This window comes from Astatotilapia calliptera, chromosome 1 (assembly GCF_964374335.1).
Source record: "Astatotilapia calliptera chromosome 1, fAstCal68.1, whole genome shotgun sequence".
NCBI lineage: Eukaryota > Metazoa > Chordata > Actinopteri > Cichliformes > Cichlidae > Astatotilapia > Astatotilapia calliptera.
Window position 1 is genome coordinate 11,850,307 of NC_137422.1, and position 18,222 is coordinate 11,868,528.

At 39.3% G+C, this 18,222-nt stretch overlaps 1 protein-coding gene across 4 annotated transcripts in view; it reads right to left on the reverse strand.

Moving 5' to 3' along the window:
* The window catches only part of znf609b (zinc finger protein 609b), an 80,606-nt gene that overhangs the window by 45,361 nt on the left and 17,023 nt on the right, over positions 1 to 18,222 (reverse strand). For 2 of the 4 annotated variants that reach the window (XM_026162618.2, XM_026162600.2), the window contains exon 2: positions 7,998 to 8,884. The exons of 1 other annotated variant lie outside the window; for it this stretch is intronic. In XM_026162618.2, the coding sequence (XP_026018403.1) occupies positions 7,998 to 8,756 (759 nt within the window). In that variant the 5' untranslated portion in view covers positions 8,757 to 8,884. The remainder of the gene's footprint in view (positions 1 to 7,997; positions 8,885 to 18,222) is intronic. One more of the 4 variants, XM_026162628.2, reaches the window with a different exon arrangement.

Sequence of the window (18,222 nt, forward strand, 5' to 3'; positions counted from 1 at the left end):
GTCAGTCTTTCCCCATCCTGAATATCAAAAGTGACAACAAATCCCAACAGCGTTCAGTAAGCACACAGATGGGACACAAATCAAACTCAACACTCACTAAGGTCAAGGTGAACACAGACTGTTTTTGTGAATTGGAAAAGACTTTCCAGTATCAAATATTTCCAAACAGAAAGTCTGCGGTCCCTCTCGACAAGGATTTCCTGTGTAACATGACTATAAACTTTGTGGGCTACAGCATTCTTCTCCTAGCTAAATATGTGAATCAGTGGTCTGGTGTGGAAGAATCGTTTATGCATGCTGGCTTGCGCAGTGACAATTCTCTAATGCAGTCTTCTTGGGTTACAGATGATGAGCAACACATATAGCAATGTTCAGACTCAGTGATGCATAGCAGAAGTAAAACTATATCTGCTCAGACAGGCCCTACAGATGCTCATTGTGATGAAAATACGATAAAGAAACTACTCCAAGGAGGTTTTTGAGATAACACTTAAACAACTCCCAAAAAAAACAGTGTAATATATTTTAAAAATCACTCCACATAAATCATATTACACTGAGGTCCAATGTACATCATGTAAGACACTTGAAGTGATTTGGAAAGATGAAGACTTTTCAGCAGAAGGAGAAAAAAAAAATACCACAAGTGCAAACAATTTGGACGCCTAAAAAGATTGAAATTGCTTGGCAGGTTTTTGGGTTCGTATCAAATGACAAGAGTGAGCCAACAATCTTGGAAGCTGTGTGGAAGTTTTGTGGCAGCTTGAGATGGAAATTTATTTTCATCTTAGTATCCATCCTCAGTATCTACTAACAACTGCTCTAGTCTGCTAATCTCATAAGTATGCTAAAGGAAACAGTAAAATACTAGCTGTTAGGTGTAAAAGTAAATATACATTTAAAATCCTGTTGCAGTGTTTTAAGGTTAAAATATTGAATGCCTACACATCAAAAAACACATTATGTGTGTTTTGCTGTAGTTTTTTGCATTGCTGTGACTGCACTAGTCATTCTGAGATATACTAGGTTTTTAATTTTCACTGGTATGTCAGAAAAGGATCGTATACAGTAAGCCTTGAACATGTGTGGTATGCCTGGTATTCATCATAGTCTGCAGCAAAAAGGAATTTCCCCAGGACATGGATGTGAAACTATGTAAAATGAAATCTGTGGGGCTTTCAATTTCTTAAAAAACAAAAAAACAAACATTCATTCTAGTTTAAAACTTCTACAAGTTCATTATGTACTTCCTTGATTTTTTAGGCAGTCTTGTGCTTTGTTTTGCCAACAAGCTCAAAGCATTACATGTGACAATGAAGGCCGCAGCTAACGGCACACACAGAAAACAATTAATGGTCAAATGGTTTCTTCCTGTTGTAGCAAGGGACTCCCTGAGGCTGCATGCTTGAGACAGACAAAGAGAGTGAGCAGGAATCACAGCACAATGAACTAAAGCTGCTCCATACTACGACATACTGTGAAAGTTTCTGTAGACTCCAACATTACTCATATGATTGTGCTGGATGTAAAACCAGTTGTGACTACAGAGTCTGAATGTGAATTTGATTTTTTTTTTTTCCAGAGCATACATTTTATATATCACTCAAATAGATGAGGAAAAACATGACCTATCATTTTACTGAGAACAAAGGCACGGTTAAGGCCGATGATTAAACAGAGTCATTTCTTTATATTTTGCTAAGCAATATATAGAAATATGTAGTGTTTGATAGTCAGTACTTGGCATGGCCACCTTTATTTATCAATACAGGCTGAACTCTCTTATTCAGCTTTGTTGTGATTTCTTTCAGGAACAGTTCTCCAGGCTTCTTGAAGGACATTCAGAGCTCTTCTTTGGATGTTGGCTGCCTTTTTGTTCTGTTCTCACACTGCTTCAGTAATGTTTTTCCATCTATACTTTAGCCCCTTTTTCACTAGTACCTAATTGGATCGACTGAGCACGGTTCACCACGGTTTTCAGGGTTTCTCATTAGGTGACAGTACCTGGTACCAGGTGCTAATATAGTACCTGCTCGGTCGGGGTTCCAAGCGATACGAGCAGGTGCTAAAATGTGATGTTGTTAGACTGCATGCCACCGATTGGCTGGTCAGTGGCGTCGCTCGCTGAGTAATGAGTTTGTCTCGTTCACGAAACTCAAAACCGCCATTTTTGAAACCCGGCAAAGAGGGAAATGAATACAAAAAACAATTTGGTGGTATTCAATTGTAATGGAAAACCATTCGATCCGAGTCAAGTGGTGGCGAGTTGTGGCAAGTCGATCCAAGAAGGTACTAATGGAAATGGGTCTTTTTAACTGCACTGGCAGTATGTTTTAGATCACTGTCATGCTGATAAATGAAGCTGTTGCTTATTAGATTCTTTCCACATGGTAGATCAAAATCTGATGGCACTATTCCATCAGCTTTGACGTGATCACTCAAGACCACTGGCTGAAACCATGACAGATGGCTGGAGATACTTCTGTGCGCCTCTCCTGACCTCCTCCCTATATAAATGGCAATTTGAACTCATTCTGGATTTTTTTTCCTTTTCTTATGGACATTACTTTCAGACACTCTTCATCTGCAGCAGATAATGTTTTTTTTTTTTTAGGTCTGCCTCTGCCCATCCCCCATCCAGTTTCCTCATATTTTTAAGATGAAATTGCACGCCATGTTGAGATATGCCAAGTTTCTGGCTAGCTGCTTCCTGCTTTCTTTACTGTAACTGCTTTACAAACATAGACTGAACCCATAAACGTCTTGAGACACTACCCAACTGAGATCATGCAGTCAATGTAGAAATTAAACCATCTTTAACCTGCCACTTCCCTAGTTCAAAGTCTGTGATGTCTTAGAGCACCCGAGTGAGAACGTCGCAGGTAATTGTCTGGTAAATTCACAGTGGGTGGGTGTCCTGTCTCCTCCGGCTTTAAACAAGCAACTTCCTTGCCTAAACTAAACAGTATTTCCAGTAATAAGGGCACAAATAAAGCAGACCATCTCCTATTATATGCTATATGCTAGTAAAGACTGTGGACAATTCCCTGACCCAATTCTCCCAAAATTCTCTGTAGTTCATGTGTGAAAACATCTTAAGTTGAGACAGATTAGTCAGCTGAGCAGTGCAAGGTAATAATTAGTTCACAAGATCTGTCACGTAACCACACTGTAAATCGAAGTATTTAAAGCTCCTGTAGCATTCAATCCTGCACGTGAAAACGCTTCTGAAAAAACGGGGAAAATAAAGAACAGCACGATGCACAGTTGCACTTTTTCACAGGACAGAAAAGGGAATTATTCTGTTAACAAAGGATTAATTCTCCTCATACATACACAATTGGCTTTACCAGAACATTAACGGGTAAGTTAACAGGCTCTTTTTGCAATGAGCCTGTTGGTGTAATTCGTACCCCTTCTCAAAATAAATCACAGTCCTCCTTCTGTTCCACAGCCTTTAAAATCCCTGGCACTACTCAAAAGGAATGAGTCGTAACACAAGAGCAACAGTCCATCAGGCACAGGCAAAGAGAAAGAACTCTGCCTTTCTTCTCATGATATCCCTGAACTCACCGAGCTGGACATCAACAGGAATGCAGAGCTGTATTCAGGGCTCTTTCATTCAAGTGCAGTCTTTCCCTTTTCTGCCCACGTTTCAAAGTAGCATTGCCTATGTAATTTTCCATGAGAGCTGCTCCATTTATCAAGGTCGGTGGCACATCGAGGAAGCTGACGAATGCCTCACTCCTCTAGGTTTGTATAATGAGAGGTGGGAGAGTGAGACACACTCAGAGGTAGTTAGCGCTTGTACAAAGGAAGTAGACAAAGAGAAGGCTTTGGGGACCTTTAACTTAGGACATAGGCAATGAAGCCAAGCTATTACACCTCTGCCATGGAGAACAAGATTACTAGTGAGACAGATACTGATTAATGCTTGGATAAGCCATACAAGATCTTTTAAACTAGATCTTTCAGACAAGCTGTAACTAGGCTGACAAATATCCAAATTTGCTTCCTAAGAATCTGCTCTATGGTTAAACTCTACATAATATACACATTCAAGCATAACATTTATATACAAAAAGCATTCAGACTTTGATACAAATGCCATATTACCCTGTAAAGCTTCTGGATGTGATTAGGTAAAAAGGGAAGGCATTAAATAACAGTGTGCAGAAGGCGGATAAGCAAGTACTTGTGATGACTAAGGGGAGTTGTGAGTCAGTTCAGTGGTCGTTTTTCACATATTTCCCCCCCCCCATCAGATTTAGTATCAATTTCACAGGCAGTAAAACAAATGTCGTCAGTGGACGCTGAAAGCTGGTGAAATTGGCTTGTGTACGATGAAAAAACAAAAACAGCATCCAAAATTCACTCAAGTCTGTAAATATTTGGACAGTTGACACTATTTCCAATTTTGCCTCTGTGCACCACCACAGTGGATTTGAAATGAAGCAATCAAGATGTGATTTATGGAATTATGGACAAACCAATGTGATTATAAATCTAAGCACTGTTTTTAATACTTCTCAGTGACTGCCAAAAAACGTTTTGCCAGACATTTACAGAATCCAGCTTCACTCGCTGCTTGTTTCTACAACTTCCTGCCTTTGGTTTAGTCTTCAGTTAGTGAAAACCATGCTTATCTGGGCTGAGGTCTGGGGACTGGAGCAGCCATTTAACATCATTCAGTTTCTCTGCCAAAGAAGCTCTCAGGTTGCGTTGGCTGTTATGTTTCAGGTCATTATCCATCTGTACAGTTAAGTGCCGTCCTATTAGTTTCCATTAGCTGCTATATTTGCCCATGCTATAATACGTTATTCACCATATTTGAGAGAGGATGTACGCTTCGGATCCTGGGCTATTACGAGTCATTTTGTGGCAAAGGTCAGGTCTAATCAGGTCTTTCAGTTCCTGGGTGTTACAAATGGTTTCTATGCTGTGGTAAACCTTTTTTACTTGCATTTGCGTGCAGGATTTTGTGTAGATGACCTGTACCATGCGTTTCAATTACATGGGGAAAAAAATGGAGCAGGATGCGCTATGAGAAGAAGAAAAATCAGCACACGCGTTGCAACGCTCTGGGCAATGTTTGCTGGGGTATTTGGCATTCTGGCATCTGCGTGGATACTTTTTCACAGGTACCACCAACACAAAAGTTACTGCACACGAACCACACATCTCTGAGGTACTTGATCAACAGTTATGTTTACTGAAAGCCAGTAAGGAGAAAAGATTTCAAAACCAACTCTATGTCTACATAAGGATTGATTATGAGCCATGAAAATGAGAAAGGCATAATTGTCTACACTAACAGAATAAAAACTAATGCACAATATAATGTTCAAGCTTGATCTCCTAGTGCTAATCAATACTTGTGGTGTTTACACCACATACAATGGAAAGGAATGCACTAGCATTTATCTAGCACTTTTCTAATCTTCCCACTCAAAGTGCTTTAGACTAAAATTTAATTATACATTTATACACAGCTTTCTTCTTTATATTTTAAGCACTTTATTTATCTCGCATACACGGTAATGAATGCCTTTGGATTTTAGGTAGACTGCCCAAAGGAAATCCATGTAGGTACAGGAAGACCTCTGTTATTAGACCTCTCTCTGCATTGAATCATACCTGTTATTAATCTCTGTCTCTCTTCCACAGCATGTCTTTTGTCCTGTATTCCTTCTCTAACCCCAACTGATCGCGCAGCTGGCCCCGCCCCTCTCTGAGCCTGATTCTGCCAGAGGTTTCTTCCCGTTAAAAGGGAGTTTTTCCTTCTCACTGTCGCCAAAGTGCTTGCTCATAGGGGGTCACATGATTGCTGGGGTTTTCACTATATGTATTACTGTAGGGTCTACCATACAATATAAAGCACCTTGAGGCGACTGTTGTTGTGATTTGGCGCTGTATAAATAAAACTGAATTGAATAGAACACGCAAGCTCTGCAGGAATCAGGAACTTCCTTGCTGTGCAGAACACTGATAATCATTGCACCATCATGCCGCCCATGGCAACATTTCTACTGCCAAACAGACCTATCGCAACTGTCGAGGTCTGCATCACTGCGACATGTACATTTAACGCAAAGCTGTAAATCAGGCATTAGGAACAGATGGTGTCCCTAATGAGTTGACCAGTGAGTGCAAACTTGAGCTATTTAACAAAAGGAAATCAATAAAATAAATACATTTAAAAAAAATATTTAAAAAGCGAATAAAATATTCCTTGAAGTGGTCCTTACTTACATGTAACAAACAGCAGGTTGTAGCCTACTTCAAATGTGTTTGAACTAGTAATCACTAATGGTTATTTTACAGTTATTATATTAGCTGTGCTATTCACACATCAATCCAAAACAACTTTGTATTAAGAGAGCTAGCAGGTTAAAGGCTGGCTAATTTCCAGTCAGGCGGCGTCACACATTTGTGTCTCTATCGGTTAAGTCCTAGAAAAGCTCGGGGCTGAAGAGCAGGGCTGAAAGCAGCTTTTGTTTGATTTTATTCTTTGAGGTAAATGCACTTTTGATGTGTGTGGTTTTTAAAAACACATCCATTAAACATTGGACACCAAATGAAACAGCTCTTCAAGCCAAAACTGATGAATGCAGCAACGCAATCACATCCCTTTCTTTCCTCCACCATCACACTTTCAAGGATACATTTAATCAAGATCGATATTTAAAAGCAGTTGTGACCCCTCTCCTTTATTCAGCACAGTGAACCAATTCACGAAACCTTTTCATTCGAAATACATCGCAATTACAGAATTCACATTGAAATTTCCTTTCGCGGCACTCGACAGCTCTACAGCTTGTGCTCATGTCTGGGTGTCCTGGATTTAAGGAATCAAACAGGCTTCCTTACAGCCCATCCCCCATGCCACTTTCAGAGCAGCAGGAAAAACGATGAAGGCGTGCTTTGCACCAGCTCCCTCCCCCACACACTGCTCCACCAGGCATTGCTGGGGCTTGTGGGATTAAGAATGGAACACGATGACAGACAAAAACAGTCCTCAGCACCTCCCTGCTCTGCTGTCTTTTATACTGCAAGAGCATGAAAAGGCTGCTATGAGGCATACAATAGAGACAGTGATAGATCAACTCTATGAGTGAACAAGATAAGTGTGGGTGAATAGCTACACGGATCTTTATATTGTTCCTGTATGACAATGTCAGCGTTGAAATTGTGCGAATAATAAAAAAACGAAGAAGAAATTTTGACATTTACTTCACTTCACAGGGATTATGTTATGGTTTTGCGTGACAGTGTGCATTACATTTTAGTCAGCCACTGGTACTTTACTGGCTCATGTGAAGCACATAATACCTTTGATTTCACCTGAGGCTTGTTGGCATTTATTTTTAACATGGAATAACCATTTAAAATAAGCAGGCAATTATCAATCCTGCTTTCAAGAACAGGGGGGAAAAAAAACACTGCTGTGTGGGCCATTTCCTGTAGCTGGACTCAGCATCTTATACATCAAGGGTACCCTTTCTCATCGCATGGTAATAAAAGAGAAATCAGCAGTTGGTCTTTTCTTCTGCATCACATGTCAGACTGCTTTGGGGAATGTACATTTCCAAGCCTGCAGAAAGCAACAGGCCCTTATGAGCACAATTTCCAGAAGTCTACAGTATTAAGCACTACTGTTTTTATTTCTCTATGATAAATAAAGCCAGTGCTGTTTCAAAGATACTTTTCACCTTATAAACAAGGCGAGCATTCTTCTTGCCAACACAGATTTCGATAGAAATAGAAAATATTGTCAAATTTAGCAGGCTTTAGTTAGGATAAAAAAAAAACATGTATGCCAATATGTTTGTTTTTTCTAGGAGACTAATGAATAAAAACAACTTATTTAATGTCAAAGGTACATTTCGCTAAAACGAGAAATTAAAAAATTCTTTTCACAAGGACAAATATAACCCAATCCAGTGATGCCAAACAGATATGTGCAAAGTTAAAACCAAAAATAAAGGAAAACGTACCTTTTCATTTTTTACCTTCTTTAACGTCTTGCATTCTCCATTACCATTCTCCACCTCCTCTGGTTCAGTTTTTGTAGTCAGTGCTGGTACTATCCCAACAGGTTCAAGTGCAATATTCCCCATTTGATTGGCATCTGCCAAGTCTGCTGATTGCGTGTTCTCAAAGGATGCGTTACGACTATTTCCCAAAGCAACCTGGGCTTGAGAGACAACGTCCTTCTCTGTGACACCTATTGCAACGACAGGGGCGCCATCTGTTTTGTCCTTCTTGCTTTTCCCACTAGCCCCGTCTTTCTCTTTTTTACCGCCGAGAACACCTCTGGAGGCTTTTCCCACTTTTTCCATGTTCTTCCCAGAGGTGGAATTGTTGCCAGCAGCTGCTGCACTTGCTGCTGTGCCTGTTGGCTCCCCTTGAGTCCGCCCTGTAGTTTCTTTTTTACCCCCATCTCCAGCTGAAGCTTTGTTATTATTGTCTTTAGAGTTCTTACTGCGCTTGTATTTGGATTTACTTTCCTTGCCTTGAGAGCCAGACACTGGACTAACAAACCTGATGTTGTCAGGCAATGCCGCAACTGCACTTGGTGGTGCCGCCATACCGTCCTTGGTGCCAGACATCTCAAGTTTGTCCTTCTCTAAGTCAGCGTCAAGGTCAATAATCAGATTTCCAACACCGATATCCCACTCATCCCCGCTGTCGTAAGTGTCCACCGCATTAGAGTCCACACCTTTCCCGCCTGCAGTGCCACCACTTAGGGACATTTTAGTGCCAACGGCCCAGGATTGCCTCAGTGAGGTCCGACACCCTCTTAGACGGTTGGGACACAGGGGCAAGGGTTAGAGAATCCTCACGGTCTACTTGTTCCTGTCCCATTTAACCACATTTTACCCTAGAAAAAACAGAAGCAAGAAAACACATACATTAATCTCATATTTCAGACACAAAAATAACAGTGGATACAAAAAAAAAAAAAAAAAATCGTTTGATCATGAGCCAGTAATTCTCTGATGATCACCGTGCAAACCACTATGGTAATACCCACTGGTGTGACAGCGCTGCTCGAAACCCTCTCTTCATAATCACTTCCCACAGTCGTCATGGCAACCATGGGAAATGTAGCCTAAATCCTGCCTTGACAGCCAAGGTGGCCCCACTGTTCTGAATGACTGGCTCTCTTTTCACAAGCCACTGCTGATAGTGCCACTGCTGATAAATAAGAAGTAGCTGGCCTCACACTCCCCAGCATGGTTTATGAAGCCGTGCCTTTTCAACTCAATAGTACAATGGTAATCTTGAACTAACAGAGGAGCTTAAAAGCATGAATGAACCAGTGTACGTCTCAGGAGAACACCAGTTTGTTGTATTTGCTTACACAATGTAGCCTAAAGGTCATCACTTTTATATATCTTTGGGCAAATAAATATGACATTCTTGAACAGATCTTAGCTGTATCCATTTGTGGACATACTGCAGAACAAAATGGTCAGAAAAGAATGTTTAAAAATTCTTTTCTCAAAACAGAACTCAAATCTGGGTTTGAAAAAGGTAAGATAGTTATATAAATCTTTTTGTATAAAGATACAAGTTTTTGGTTCTTGTTTTTTCCTCTGGAGTTTCAGAAGAAAAAAAAGATGTGAGCTCAATGTGAAAATCAAGCTGTTAGCGTGCTTGTTGTGAGTGGGCGACTGTGAAAAGAGGTTATTATTTACTATAAGAAACACTGAAAGTCTGCTAGGAGCTTTGTAAAGTACAACGATGTCTCCGTGTAATTAACCAATGCACAGCTTCACACAGTTTTACAGTTAGGTAGTTGTATTTTGACACTAAAGTAATAACTTGCCATTAGCTCAGTATTAGCAACAGGTATATAGGGGCTATGTATGACTACATTTATATGAAAATGGTGATTAACAATAGTGACTAAAACTAAGGTGCAGAAACACAACTTAAGGTCAGCATGAAGTTGAAGCTATGTAGTAATACTAATGTAATGAATGGAGATATGTGTAAAATAACAGAAATAAAACAATGCTAATAATAGAAGTAAATAATGATGAGTTCATACAGATTGTGTTTACATATTATAGGCTATTAAAATATCTTAGTATTGTATCACATAAAAATATATCCTCAGAGGAAGTCAAATATTATAATCATTATAATACAATGTTGAATTTCATGCTTATGTCCCAAACATCTATTCCTGCTTAAAGTGCTCCTTTAAATTTGATGCTTATTGCTACAACTATTTACGGTCAGGTGGGTCTACAAAATGATTAGCTTTCATTTTCTGCTACATTTCATAGTAAAATTATGCTTCAGCTACATCTAATTATCTGCCAGTCAAATTAGCTTGGACCTAACCTTCTCAGAAATGTAAATGTGTCGCTGAGATGCAAACTGCAACAACTGCAGTTTGGTCGGCAGCAATATGTCGTGTAGCAAACAGATGTAAATGTTGCATGGGATGTTCTGTGAAAATTTATGTATATTGTAAATGCAAGTAGTAGTAGTAGTGGAGTAAAAATGTAAAAAGAAAATTTGATTAAAATCCAGAATAAAATTTGCTATACGGATTCAGCAAACCTTTTTCACAATCAATCAATCAATGCGTAAATGAACAACTGGTATTAAACAGTGCTTCTATAAAGGTGAGTCAAGAACTGATGAAAATCAAGGACATCATTCACAGTGTGTTACTAGAGATATCAAACTCTGCCAGTTAAAAAAAATAAATGGCAAGAAAGCATTTTACTTTTACTTTATTCATAAAACCTATAAATTTATAATGCAGACTTTTTTTAAAAACCACAAACCAATATAATTAAAATTCACATCAGAATGTTGGACTTCTACTCATGTGTATTTGGCTCATTTGAATCCTGTGGCATCCACCAAGAACTGTGACAGCACCCAAAGAGATTACATGGAGATATTAGCATATTTTCTGCCTCATTACTGCTGGTAGTACAATTAAATGAAATAAATGTTTCTATAATGGAAGAGCTCAAAGAATTATTCTTTATACCAAATTATCCAGTTATGACACATACCCACACAAGACTATATTTATAAGTTCAGTTACACCCTCCTCAGGGGGGAAAAAAATCTAAAGGATGCAGCACAGATGCTGGTGCACACTTACACCTACCAGCTCATTTTAACATGTACCCTGACTTAGCTCCATCAAGAAAAACAGTGGAAACATCACAGCTGGATCACACAATACACACATCTCGTTCTGTTAAATGATCACCCCCAGCAGTGACGGAGGTAAAACTGTTGAGCAATCATTTGATCGCTGCTTACTCCTCACAGATGGCTCCCCAAAGGAACGACCATCAGTGGCAGGTTTTGGAGGGGCGGAGTGATGCAGCTGTCCCTATATGACTGGGTAAACAGTTGTGAGGTCTAATTTGTCCAACACCTCGACAAAAGAGAGGTTGTAACTCTAGTGGCAGTTGACCCACTGTACTGCCCCTTTTGCTGGAGCTGCAGTGCAAGCCCCTTTTGAAAAAGCTGCACTGAGGAAATGTCCCAAAGAGTGGCCCATTGAGTGAAAGGCATGCAGGCTGTGTAACTTCCACAGTGCTTGCACCCCCAGCCTCCTCCCACCCCCTTTTTTTTTTCTCTTCTCTTCACAGATCCAGTTTCATTCAGCTATCTATTCGAGGCCATGTAGGGGTGATTTAGCCTTGAGAGTGTAGAAAAAGGACAGCGGGTTGTGATTTCTGGATTATTTCATGTGGAACACAGCTAATTCAGATTTGACATAATGTGGTTTTTCTACATGTGACTGCTAGAGTATGTGTCTGTAAACAAGGCTCTGAAAATGACTACTGAGGCACCGGCCAGCCTCATTTTCCCTTTTTTTGCTTACCAAGTGTAGCAGACAGAAGCAATACAATGGAAAGGTGAAAAATAACACACAGACACAATGGGAAATATGACAAGTGACTCTATTATTACCACCTGTACCTGACAGAGAAAATATGACTGCACTATTAAGGGCTCAAATGAGGGTAATTCTCCAAAATCTGACAAAAATAGCCGGCAATGGACGTCACACATTTTAAATCAAAAGTCAGAGCAGGTAATTATTGTTTGATAGCACACACAGCCAGATAAGGACTCAGCTAAGGTATAAATGAGACGTGCCCTTAAATTAAGCATGATTATCTCTGCTAGGAACCTTCTTACTGTATCCTACTATCACAAACCCAGAGATCCTTGAGACACATGGCAACAAAAACCCATTCATTTAGATTATTGCATCCCATGATAAACACATATTTAATAGCACTACCAGTGGGGCCCAGGGCATTGTTTGTTGCAGCTCCTGGTATAATAACAATAAAAAAAGCTTATATAATGCTATAATGGTTTCTTTTCCTTTTTTTTATTGAGGTGCATACTTAGTCATAATGATTATTACCTCATCCTGAACTCAGTGCACCACATCTTATTAAGGACTGAAAGATGTTTCTCCAGAGTTGCTCTAAATTGTCGTGCAGGGCTGGAGGAGAGATTTGGTTTACCATATCTCACAGAGAAGAACACCTGCAAAATCTCAAATGCATTCCCTGCATAGCTGTGACTCTCTATATCAAGCACTGAATGTTTGAACAGTGAGGGATATCCAGTAGCACTTGTGCTAGGAAAATGCACCATGCGCATTCACTTCATATTTCATTCGTGTAGCTGACAAAAAACAAACAAAACTGAAAAAAACTCAGCTCCACTATCCACATCCTAAAATTGCTCATATTGCCGCTTTAATTCTCAGTTTCAAATTGTATAACAGGTGAACAAAATGCAGTGAGCATAATGACCCAAAACAAGGGAGCATCAAAATGTGTATGCATATTACTTTTACAGTATTGTGGAAACTAAAATGAATTAAGAGAAGGAATCTGAGTGATCTGGGTGTGTAACAGTGTATTAATCTATATTACATTAGAACTCTCTCTTTTTTTCCATTGATTGAACACAATGTTTTGCTTTTCCCCTTTTACATTTAGCGTTGTTTGACTTTCACATGCTTTGGCTGCTCCATATGTTTCTGGATTGCAGTCTTCCAATTGTGCTATCGTTAATTTGATGGTTTGTAACTTCTTGCCTGCTTCTTCTATTGTGCAGCAGTAGTTCAATAACAAGATGTTTCCTTTAATGGAAAAAGTCTCCAGCAACTAGCTCCATTTAAAATGACTGCTGAACCCACTTTTAGCTGCTCAAATATAATTAAACAAATGGAAGGAATCACAATTGAGGACTGCCTTTACTCTGAAACCAACATTATTCTGAGGTTTCTTTTAACTGCCTTTATTTTGTCACAGGTGAGATGCATGTTCCACTAGATTGTGATCAAGTGACTGACTTCCTATTGAAGAATATTCCACTTCATTACCTTCAAAAGCGCCCGGATTGCTTACACAGTGTTTTGGGTCAGTTTCCATCTGTACTGTGAAGTAGCGTCCCATCTAGTTTGCTACGTTTGGCTGAATCTAAACAGACAGTATTTTCTTTGTACACTCTGGATTATCCCACTGCTTTTGTCATCTGTCACACCATCAATAAACACCAGTGACCCAGTACCGCTGGAAGCCATGTCCAGTCTAATCTGGTCTTTCGGCTCTTGGTTTGTACCTTAAGGTAAACCCTCTGCAGTTCTTTTTGTGAAGTCTTCCCTTTATGCTATGCTTAGATAATGATATGCCAACCTCCTGGAGACTTGTCTTCACCTGACTGCATGCTATGAAAGCAATTTTGTTTCCTTTGCAAAGGCTCCTGTGATCATGCACCACTGTTCCCTTCATCTAATGGCCAGGTCTCTATATACTGCCAAGCCCAAGCGCTCTCTCTCTCTCTCTCTGAAAAAAACCCCCAAACTTTTAACTGGTCATCTTTAATGTTGCGCCTGCAGTTTGGGTTTTGCAGTTCCTTTGATTGCACAATGCTGACTCACAGAAAAATCCACAGCTGGAATAAACTACAGACCCTCTCACTGCTCAGCTGATCAAGATATAATGGAGGAATAACCGCTACCTGTGCACAAAAAAGGTTCTGAGTCAGCTAACCAACAACATTTGGCTCTTGAAAAAAAAAAAAAAAAAAAAAAAAAAAAAAGAATGGGAGCCCTCAGGTTGAGCCCTCCAGGAGCATCTTCCATGGAGGGCTCAACCCTTTTCCCCAGTCAAGTCTGTCCCGTGTTTAGCAAAGTGAAAATAAAATAAAATAAACAATAAAAGGTGAATCAAATAGACCATTACGGCAAGGCTGGGATGGTCCATTTGGTAAAGTAAATCCGTTGGGCATCTTTCTTCGACAATAATTCTGATGGCAAAAGAGCAAAACGGATGGGCCACACATTGTAACTGCAGTTACATTTGAACAAAAACTGTGTCAAGGTTTACATATATTCGGAAACAGCTGACCATTCTCTGAAATAGGCATAAATAATTTGTCCATGACAGGAAAAAAAAAAGAAAAGAAAAAGAATACTGGGAAATAAGATAAACAGTAACAAGGCTCCCTTAGAATCTGTTCCTAATATTCTGCCTAGCAACACCACTGTGCTGTTTAGCTTATGGCTGAAATTGATTGTACTGTAACACAGAAGCAGAGTATAGCAAATAAACACTCATTTGCATGCTTACTTCTTCTAAATTATTATTAAACCAAACAATGGCACATAAATCCAGTGCAAAAATAATGGTAATGGTAATTGGCTGCCCCCCATATCACAGAATGTATAGGTCCACTTATTAGTGATGTCGATGCTCCTGGCTAGCTTCACATCCGAGGGAAAATCTTTGATTTGCAATAACATAATTTAGTATTGCAATGACAGTTTGCCTTGTGTAAATAAACAAATACTAATTATTCAATGCTGAATATAAAGTCCACTTCAGCATTGGCATTCTCTAATCTTTCCATATTCAAGGCTTAGCTACTGGCCGGGTATATAAAGCTATAAATATAATAAATTCTTAATATCCAGGTAGGTTCAGAAAGATCTGCCAGATCTTCATTCTAGTTTGTTCAGATGGCAATTTAGTGCACTGTGGTTGTGTAAGACTCTTTTTATTTTTTTACTCGAGGATCTTCAGACAGCAGTAACAGTAACAAATGTAACTGTTATTAACCAGAGTTAAACTTGATTTTTGACTTGACTATGCTGTCTCCACCATTTGCTGTAACGAATGTGGTAACAAACAGTAGAGAACATCAAGCACAGTTTTGTTTGTCCATTTGATCTGGGAATTGTTTAAAAAACTGTTGTCATAATAGTAGGGAAACCCAACCGTTTAACCGGATGTATTCAGCCCTGATTGGTGTGATATGTCACATATTCACATGCCTTGTTTAGATGTCTTATGGCTTTAACTGCTAGTAGAAGCCCAACATGACAAAAGAAGACCAACTTGAATGCTTACTTTGTCTTGTAAAATGTCATTATGGATACTTTGGGCAGAGGGGTGGAGGTGGGGGGGTTAAAACCCAACGCCTACAGATGTTCTCAGATCTTCTTAATTTCACTCAGGGCGCGCATTCACAAACTAACCTCTGTGTAATTGGATTGTGTGCTTGAGCTGATTATCAAAAAATAAACACTAGCAGCCAATCAAAGTGATGGGAATCAGGAGTCTGTGGGTCAGCCAGCATCTTGAGCAGTAAAGAGGCCAACAACAGTAACTCACAATGCTAAGCAAATGGAGGCTCACTAGACAGCTGCCTTCCATATGAGTGAAGATAAATTTTACAATCTCCCATTTCTAAAAGGTTGATTTTTTTTTAATTAACTCATTCACTGCCATTGACGTCTATAGACGTCAATTACGTTTTTCAATGGGAGGGGCCAGAATACAACCTCGGGCAGCTTGTCAGTGAATTTGATTTTTTCATATATTTGTAAATAAATTGTTTTGATAAAACATAACCTTTCTCAGTGTTATTTCTGTTTTATAGAAGTGAAAAACTATTTTATATGTTAGAGGTGTCACAAAGCAAGAAATATTAGTGTCAAAGGCACTTTTCTGCTTGAAATGTATTTTTCACAAAAAGCTCGTTTTCTCCCTTTTTTTGGTCAAAACAGGCATTTTTGGTGGAACCCACCTCTCTTCTACAGCTGATTACTAAAGAATGGAAAATGGTAGAAACAAGCTTTTTTTTTTGGATGAAAGAAGAGAGTCTGTTCTTCATTTTGGTAGGTTCAGCGTTTATATGATCATAACACACAGTTTTCTGTGGCTCTTCAAAAATGAGTGAAAATGCTCAAAAACCCAGTGGGGCAGTGGGGAGTTACCTGATTTGAAAATGGCTGGCAGTGAATGAGTTAATACATTATACTCAACACTCTATAACCTCTTAATATAAAGTCTTCCAGTCTTTTCTGCAGTAGTCTTCCACGATTTCTGGACTGGCAGAACAATGACTCAGACCAAACCAGATGTAGAAGAGCTGCTGTTGAGCAGCAAAACTTAAAGCTCTTACACAACGCCGCTTTAAAAGGTATATTGTCCACAGTAGTGTTCCAGTAAAATGGGTTAGGTGACAGAACAGAAGTAACACTTTTACATCTTGCATCAATGTCACATCAGTACATAAACACTAAGGTGGACAAATAAGGCAACGCAGTCATCATTTGATCACAGCTGAAATGCCAACGTAAATGTTAAACTCGACTACAAATATTTACCTCTGCTGCCCCACAGACTGTTTTGGAATATTAAATAAATAAAATCTATTATGTGATCAACTACACTGACATTTAAACTATTTGCTCACAGAAAAGGTTAGATGCATTAGGAAACTGACTTCTTGACATTACACCCTCTCAGCACCGTATCCGAGCAGGTGTATTAAAGCGTGCACAAAAACCAAGACAAGCCTTTGCAGATTCCAGGAGACAACATTTTATTTTTGCTGCGACTTATTGTAGATGTCAGAGCAAAACATGGAGGAAAAAAATCATTTAAAACTATTGAACCTTTTATTTATGACCACTTCTGCAAGATGATTGCACAGGTCACCTGAGACAACCCTTCCCAGTCTGACTTGGACTGACTGCAATCACTCCCAGAGAGATTTTGAAGGTTTCCTAATAATTACTGTCTGATTGGTGAATGCAGACATGCAAATATGTTGCCACCAGTCAGATTAAGTCTTTGTTAATAAGCACTTGAGGAAAGTTGAATATTTGGCATATCACAAAATATACCGACAAGAGCAACACATTCATAATTAACTTAAGTGATCCATTATTACTGGGACAAAACTGACCAGGCTTAGTGTTCACTCTCATTGTAAGTTCCATGTGTGGCAGGCTTATTTTTCTGTGACCACACAAACAGCAGATTCTGGCAGCGAGTTAATACATCCTGCATGATTAATAAAATTGGCATAGTGTTCGCCCTGCTTTGAAGACCAACTCTGCACTGGTGCGTTGTCAAATCGTTCCAACGTGTGCCTCGCTAAAGCTCTTGCATTTTTGTTCCAGAAGGAAATGTGAATGGACTTCTGAGTGTCTAGCTCACAGCTGATAACCAAACCAACAGAACATCATGCCAGTTCTGCATTGTTGTAACTTTACAAATCAGTCTAACTTCAGTGCCAATCACTCATATCAGTAACAGTACAAACGTTTCAAGCAACTGTTACAAGAAGAAACCAAATTCCTTAATTATAAAACCTTATTGTTAGTAGTATCTATTTAAGGCAGATGACTGCAGTAATAGGGGAAATGTCATGGATGGAAAAAGATGACATCTTGAAGTGACATGTCTAATAGTGGGGAAATGGTAACTGCCAACGGATTCAGCTGGGGGCTATACAAAAATCTACTTGCCTAGTGAAGCCTCTGTAATTATGTTGTATGCTTAAACAAAGCATTTTGAGATGATCGCTCTGCACAACAAAAGCTGCCAGATTAAAGAAATGAAAAATGGCACAACAGACGGGGCTAACAACTACTTTAATTTTTATAAGGTGCTGCATTTTTACAGCTTACGCCCCTCCCCCTCCTTTGATAGTGATATCAATAGATTAAAAGAAAGAATAAAGCCTTGATCTGGAGGTTTAAGTACTTGACAGATTAAGGCAACTCTGCGTGAATTGTAATCAAATTGAGATAAATATCAGGCTTGAACTATTCGAAATAAACATATGCCTCAGATGATTCAAAGCTACAGAACATCAAGTGCGTTTACGGTCATTTGATAACGGAAA